Source organism: Phoca vitulina, unplaced genomic scaffold (assembly GCF_004348235.1).
Source record: "Phoca vitulina isolate PV1807 unplaced genomic scaffold, GSC_HSeal_1.0 scaffold4, whole genome shotgun sequence".
NCBI classification, from domain to species: Eukaryota; Metazoa; Chordata; class Mammalia; order Carnivora; family Phocidae; genus Phoca; species Phoca vitulina.
Window position 1 is genome coordinate 24,753,239 of NW_022589707.1, and position 8,377 is coordinate 24,761,615.

General features: G+C 35.3%; 1 protein-coding gene across 1 annotated transcript; it reads right to left on the reverse strand.

Moving 5' to 3' along the window:
• Nucleotides 1-893: 893 nt before the first annotated feature.
• LSM8 (LSM8 homolog, U6 small nuclear RNA associated) lies at nucleotides 894-8,029 on the reverse strand. Its single transcript, XM_032401707.1, has 4 exons — nucleotides 7,889-8,029; nucleotides 6,663-6,703; nucleotides 3,987-4,114; nucleotides 894-1,656 (listed from the first exon to the last, which is right to left on the reverse strand). The coding sequence occupies exons 1-4, from the start codon at nucleotides 7,917-7,919 to the stop codon at nucleotides 1,566-1,568; spliced, it is 291 nt and encodes a 96-aa protein (XP_032257598.1). The 5' UTR covers nucleotides 7,920-8,029; the 3' UTR covers nucleotides 894-1,565.
• Between the last annotated feature and the right edge of the window lie 348 nt (nucleotides 8,030-8,377).

Genomic DNA, 8,377 nt, shown 5'->3' on the forward strand with positions numbered 1-8,377 from the left:
AAGTTATGCTGGGTGACGGTGCCTGCTGACCAGTGAAGAAAACTCTCTCAACAGTTCTCTTCTTACAAGTCTTATTTCTATGAAGATATTTTCCTCTGGAAAATGTTTTATTTGTGAACCAAAAAACTATCATATCTAATAAGTAGAGTCTTAAATATTAAAAAAATATGAACGAAATCTACCTCTAAACTCTGAAAGTATCTACTCCAGAAGCCCTTTTCAGATTTTATACAAATTAGCCTTCATCTTTTCTTACTGAGCTTGTATTATTTTAAGCCAAGGGTCAGCAAACTATGGCCTACAGGCCAAATCCAGCCTGCCACCTGTTACTGTAAATGAAGTTTATTTGGAACACAGCCACAACTATTCATTTATGTATTATCTATGGTTGTTTTCATATTACAACAACAGAGTTGAGTAGCTGTGAGAGACCATATGGCCCTCAAAGCTTAAAATATTTACTATCTGCATTTTTACAAAAAAGCTTGCCAACCCCTATTGCCAAACACTTTCATTTAAAAAAAAGAAAAACTATTTAAATTTTGCTTGAATTACAAGAATGTAAATATTTTTCTATTTTCTACTCACCACAAAGTTACACACTTTAGCCCTCAGTGAGTTGATGAGAATTTCTGTGGACTAGTCTCGATATCTCAACACTATTTGTACCATTGTTTCTATGGATTCTTTAAGAAGTCCACACAGCTGTACAAAGGGTTTTAGAAAACAGCCTACTTGTAGATGAGGGACATTATCCACTTAATTGATTCACTCAAATAATCAACCAATTCTACTGATTGTTGCTCTGAGAAACGATGTTTACTTCTTTTGAAAACAGGTTTATGGAACCAAGGAGTCACGGGAAGTTGTTGACAATAACAGCAAGCACTGCCTCAATATAAACGTCAGGTTTATTTACTCACATTTATAAACAACAACAAAAAACTCCTTTAATACTAGAAATTCCCCCATTTTTAAGATTAAGAGCTAAGATGGCTTTTAAGACTATATGTAATCCATTTTTTTCAGATAATATGCAACTTTGTTAGCATTTTTCCTTTTTTTCAACCAAACACATTTTTACCTACACTTCTAAGGTGCTAGAGAGCAACCAACCACCAAGGCAGTGTGATAAATGAGGATGGTTCATATTACAAGACTTACCTTTCTGTGACTTTCTTAAAAATAGGGAAACACATGTTTCCTGCACTATTGATGGTATTTGTATGCTTGATTTACACAGCACACAAATTTTTCTTTTTTTAACTAGTTTTACGTAAGTATTAAAATATGAAATATTTGTTCTAAAAGTGCCTAAAGTAAACATTAGATTTTCATACTATTTAAGAGAAAAATAAAAACAAGCTACCAAAACTATGATTTAGGGGAAAAAAAAAATGTTTTTCAAGGAAATGTAGAAACATTTTAATTTACATATCATATTACAATGAATCAATATGGAGTCAAAGTCTAAATTACACATTCATAAAAATTCCATACATCATCCTCAGAATAATCAGTTTCTATACAAAGATTTACAGATGTCCGATGTATGTAATTTTTCCTCAGTGTGCTACAGAGTTTAGAGGTTCTGCTCGAATATTCCCCAAATCAAGCGCAGAATCTGTCTCTTCATCAATTTCTCCAATGACTGCACTGTAGTTATTTAAGGAGAAAAAAATCAGTTAAAACAATCTCATTTCTAAAAAAACTGAAAGGACACAGTAAAAACAACCTAAGGTGAAAAGCAAATATCATTTTCATGAAGTAGTGAATTGCACATTTAAGTCACGAATTACTTCAAGAAGTAATCTGAAGGCAACATTATTACAGAAGCCAGTATTAAAGGACAGACTGCATATAGTGTGATTGGATCATGAGTCTTTAAAGGAAAAAGACACATATCAGATAGATATGGTACAAAACCAATCCTATGATTTCAACTCAACAATTCAATCCACGGACCGTGTTGGGGTTGATCACAAAATCACTACTAAATAAGCAAATAAAAATGTCTACTATTTGTCTACTATTTGAGTAACTTCAATGAACTAAATCCATCAATATACATACATATATATATATACACACATATATGTAACATCCATTAGTTTCCTTTTCAGGATTTCTCAGTTCATTCAATTTAAATCCAAGACCAAAAAGTACAGTTCTTCATATATAAGGATAATAGTAGCAACGGGTACTCAGGTATCCTAGCAAATGATTTTTTGATGTGATTGGCTAAGGTTAAAGCCAGCAAATCTTTCCTTGATTCAACACTACCATAACATCTGTTAACATTAATTTCATTAATACCATGCTAGGAACCAAGCCATAGCTCTGCAGCTGGATACATACATTTGTTATAGCCACACCATAGGATATGTATAAAACATTATTCCATAAAAAATTGGTTGTTTAAATTAGTTTGGCTTTAATAAGAGTAAATTCTATAGGTGAATACTTGTAATACAGAATTTGCCCAAGTGTGCTTTAAACTATATAAAGCCTCTAGCTCTCTAATAAATGATAAGTACCAAACTCTGAGAAAATATATTACGTTTTCTCAATATAAAACAAATCAATGATCTCAATTCCATCTTAAAAAAATTTAGTATCATTTAAAATCCTTATGGAAGACAGCACAGTGCTGGTACATGTTTTAAAACTGGCTCTCCAAAGGAAAAGGGGGAGGCAGCTCTGCAGTGTTTACTCATATCCATAGTGCAAATACTCCCACTATGGTCAATTTCAAGCTACCACCAACAAAACATCAATCAACCAGCTTGCAAAATTCCTGAAAATATAACAATCTGCTTCCGTGAGCCAGTCAAGCTGGCTGTAGCACATCACTGAATCTATAACAAGGTTTTAAATTTTTTAAATTGAAATTCAAAAAAAAAGTTTGTTTTTTAATTTTTTTTAAATCAAAGTAGGAGAAAGTTTCTTAAAATCAATTATTAGGCAGAACCCCGATATAAATAATCACTATTATTCTGTCAGGGAAACTGGTCCCCACTAAATGCTTTGCCTTTCTCTCTTTTTTTTTTTTTAGAGCTCACTTTATAACTTTACACCTAAAATTCACCTCTTTAGAATATCTTATAAACCCCTGATTTTTTAATTAAAGATCAAATAATTTATCTATCTAAAGGTGATTTTCTTAAGATAAATAATTTAAATGAATAAAGTATTCTTTCATCTTCTATATCCTATTTGTCTTCCAAAATAATGTGAGTTGTGTAATAGATCTTTTGCAGACTTCCAGCTATGTTTTAATTCTATACTCCCTAGAAAATTGATTCCAACAATCTTCTAGCCTCTCTAACTACACTAGCCACATTGGACTATTAAAAGTAATTAAATTAAATTTAAAATTCAATTCCTTAGTCACACCATTTTTCAAGCACTCAATAGCCACATGTGGCTAGTACCTTAACATAGTGGACAATGCAGATATACATTTCCATCATCACAAGTTCTATTGGACAGTATTACTCTCTCTATACTGTTGCAGACTTTTCTTAAATTGCTACCACAAAAATATGTCTTCTCAAACTGCCATATCAGTATGTCACAAGTTCACTGACTTTACAGCATAAACATGGGGCATCTTAAGTGTTCCAATTTAGTATAATTAGTAAGTAATGGATAAGTACTTATTTATAAATTTAACACTTATAGAAGATGAATTATTTAAAACTGTTCACACAAGAGATTTTGAAGGCACCTTCAAACCCTAGCCTTAGACCCTAGAAGTGTATTTATGTTGCTCTAAAATTAGGGGTATTTTGAAAGAACATTTTAAAAAGCCTCTCTAATGAAGCATTCAGTGTAAGGGAGGACCCTTTCTGGACCCTATCTAGGCCACTTAACTATCAGAAATATGGACCAATTTCGGTGGATAAAAACCTTTTCCATATAGCAAGCAGTATATACCTGTAGTATATTTAACCTGTCTTAAAAAGAGGACATACTTTACTTACACATTGTCACCTCTCACGATGTATAACCCCAGCACCACTTGTTCTACTCCCTGTGAAGAGCTGAACACTCGTTCATGGCTTTCATCCAAAATCAAATTAATGGTCTGGTCAAACCCTTTCAGTGTTCCCTGTAAAGAAAACATTCAAGAGAAAAAGACAAATATTGTGGTTTACCTGAATGTGTAATTTCAATGATGCAAAAATTTTAGTTGCCAGGTATAGCAAGAGTACTTATTTTTTTATTTTTAATCATTTTAGAAGTACTTCTTTCACATATAAATCCATTATAAAATAGAATACCTCTTTATAACCAACAGTATCCAGGGAAACAAACTTACCTCTTGGTTTTTTAAGACGGGGAAAAAACCACCACACATCTGACTAGTGAGTAGAGTGTAAGGAGGTAGCATAAAAGCGCACATAGTTCAGAAGCTAATATTAGACACAGACTAAAACAAATGAAATTTAAGGGAAAACTACATAAACATATAAAAAGGGGGAAGCATATATACCAGCCATAGCAATGTAACAGTATCACTTCATGCCACACCTTAGTACTAGGCCAGGTGCTAAACACACTGCACACATTATCTCAAATAATTTTTATCCTTTGAGGTACATATTAGTTACTCCCACTTCAGAGAAGAAAAATTGAGGCACAGAGAGGTTAAGTAATCTCTCAAGGTTTCATGAGTAGAAAGTAGCAGAGCTAGGAGTTGAACCACAAAAGGCTAGCTTCAGGCCCAGACCACTGAACCACTATATTATATTACTATGAACAAACAAATATAATTTACCATTCTTCGGAGATTCAAATCAGTCCCATAAATATATACAAACTTCAACTGGTAGTAACAGCTAACACTTAACGAGTACTTACTATCTGCAGTGTTCTATGGGCCTCGCATGTATTTACTTAACTGAATCTTCCCAAAATCCGGTAAGGTAGATACAAATATGATTGTAATTATTAGAACCAGAACCTGAAGGAAATATTCAGAGAAAATTTTATGGAAGAATCTTGGTTTTGAATAAAGGAAGATATGGGTCTAGCACAACACAGTAGCTCAGATGCTGTTTAAGTTTCTGAAGAAATATCAACTTATATTAGTTTTGGTTGGTTAATTCTCTAAAGCACACTATTAAACTGTGTGATGTTTTGAAAATCAAAATATGTAAAATCAGAATACAATAAAGAGAAAGTGATAACCTAGAATTTGGAAGAGAAACAAAGTATGGGGTATTCACTAAACTAATTAGTAGAGTTGTTAACACACCCAGACATAGCCTCTTGAAGTCATTTTACACCTAACTATTCTATCAAGTGAGCCATGTGTCAATAAAATAGAGTACTGAACTTCAGCACTCAAAATGCTCTTTTAAAATAATTTTCTTTCTTCTGTAAAATTAAATTAATTCTCAAAGTTATTATCAATCCTGTTAAAAATAGGAAAATTTAAATTTGAGGTTTTCACAAAATAAAAAAACTATTTGCAAATAAAGTTAATAGTAATAGATGTCTTGAGGTGTTAAGATGAGATAAAAATATTTCAAACTGTCCTTATTTGACAAAATACACTAAGGAGCCTAAAAAGAAAAGTGTTCTCTTGATTAAGAAGGAAGCAAGGCAACTAGCTTTAGCTTTGGAGTCAAGTTGAATTTAAATTCCAGTTTGGTTCTCCCACTTATTATCTAAGTGACTCTGGGAAAGTGATGCACTTTTTCTGAGCCTGGTTCCTAACCTCAAATTCAGGGATAATTCTTCACAAAGCTGTACTGAAGATTAAGTGATATAATACATGTAAAGTTCCTGGTACATGATATGCATTTAAATAAATGGCTGAGTCTAACACTTCGATAACAGTCACATATGGACCCACTGAGAAAAATCACAAGAATTAAAGCAAAGAAACAAAAACAACTGCAAAATGGGAAAAGAAGAGATTAAAATATATGAATTAGTTAGAAAATAGAGAAAGCTTAACAGCTTTAAAACTTTTTTGAAAGCAAGCAATGTATAAACTATAACTGAAGAAATAATTAAGTAGCAAAAAATCATGAAATAAATTCCTCAGGTCAAGAACAGATCAAGGAGAGAATCCAAGAATTTTCTAGAATTAAGGAGGATACTGTGATAAAAGGACAAATGAGATGAAATAAAAGTTCAATCATCATAATTTGTCCTACAGAAAACAGAGGTTCTACAACCTACAGAGACTGAAAGTATATTAACACCATACAAGCCCTAAATGTTCATTATTCTACATATGTAGTATCTAAATCATAAAGAAGTTTCTAAGAGGCATATACAAAATTTCAAAACAACTATGATTCGTGCAGTGAATGTCAGAGCACTGAATGGGGAAGGAAATAAAAAATGGAAGAGGAAGATAAATATAAAATACAGGCAGATGTCTGAAGACCAGACTAGAAGCTCTCTGAGGACAGAATCTATTATTCATCCTGGCTCCTAGAAACTTTTTATGTAAATTACACCCAACGTTTATTAATGAAGGAAATATGAAGCAGCAGCTATTTATCAAAGAAAGAGTTGAACCATAACAAAACTGCAATGAAGGTGTACTGTGATGCTTAGGCATTAGAGATCAGAAGTTTTACATAAAAATTTATAACCAATAAGCTTACAAGGAGAGAATGAATATGCTTACTACTTACCACAATCATTCTTCCATCAGAAGTTATAACTGCAACAGTTCCTGATAACTGAATCAAGGAAAGCATTCTCAGGGAATAAAAATGAAAACTTGGGATCTCCTAAGGAAATGGTTTGAATTACTAGGAAAAAGGTGACAGAATTAAGACACAACTACTTAATACAGCCACTACATTCACAACGTATCTTTAAGTTTTTAACTTCCTCAAATCTTTGTGATAATTACACAATTAAAACAGGGAAAAATAGAAAAGAAAATCCCTTTCTGTATGTGCTCAGTTTTTTCCCCATCTCAAAACAGCGGAGATGTTTGGTACTCTTTTTCACTGGGGAATGCTCCCCATAGGACTTGGAGGAAGGCATTTCCCCCCTTCCTAGAACTGTTCATCTCTAAAAGGAAAATTGAATTGTGGTAATTAATCAATATTGAATGTTTTCAAGCGTGCTGAGACACTTTTTTCCAGGACCTGGCCTATGGAATTCAAAAAAGAAGCTATAGTCAATGTCACAAGGTGCCAATATGCTTGCATCGTTAAGCCTTTTAGTATTTCACTTTTGTCCCAAATTTATACATGAGAGCAATGTAATGTTTCTATCCTGAGATTTTAAAATGGTAGTACTTCTATAGGGTACATTAAGACTTCACACGGGGTTTTATAAGTTATTTGCCCTTCGTATCAATTACAACAGCAAGCATTATTTTCATTCTATCAACAAAGAAGTTGAGACTTCAAGTGGTAAAGGGGCAAAAATTCAACTTGTGCACCATCTTTAAAGTTTTTGGTATCTTCGAACAATAAGCAAAGCCTATGAATAAAACAAATTCTTGGATTGCGAGACCCTCCTCGCCGCTAGGACGACTGTTGATCTTATTCCCAAATGTGAACGTATAGGCCCTAGGGTAGTATAGAGGAACAGATAGCTGATTTCTATAGAGACAGGGAAAAGTTCGGAATAAACACTGCCCTGTTTTTTTGTTTTTTTTTTTTAAGTTAAAATTAAAAAGCGCCTTGGGCCCCCAGGGGCGGCGGGCTCCAGCCCCGGGAGCGGGATTGGCGGGTCCCAGGTCCTTAAGCCCCTCACCCGCAGCCCAGGCCCCGCAGTGGCCGGGCATCCCAACCGCCCGCCGCTCCCGACCCCCGGTCTCTCCAGCACCAGCCCTCTCCAGTGCGGACGCGGGCTTCGCCATGGCCCCGACTGATGCCCGCGGCAGCCGGCCCGAGGATACGGTTGATGTAGTTTTCCAAGGCGGACGTCATGATGCTCTGCCCGGCCGCTCTGGGCACCCCAGGAACACAGGCGACAACTGGAGCTAAAAGGGCCCGCCAGGAACGAGTGGCGGCTCCCGCCGACTGGTGGCAGCAAATATCGCGAGAGTTACAGCCCCGTAGCCTGGGCCAGTCAGAGATTGAAAGAAACCGGCCAACCACACTTGAGAGGCAAAGGGCTGGCGACTTAGTGCGCGTGCGTAGTGTTTTCGCTGTTTCTCGGGTCGGCGATCTCAGCAGCCCGGAGTGACAAAAGCGAGCAGGAGGCGGAAGGAGGGAAGAAGCTTCCTGAAGGTGGGGTAGGAAAGAGAAGGTGGGAGAGCGAGTTTTCTAGTAGAGGGAAAGACAATGTGATAGAAGTTACTGGCGGAAAACGTTGAGAGAAGACAGGGGAGGCGGGAGAAAACGAAACAAGGTGTTTTCATCACGAGTAGAGAGATGAATGTTGT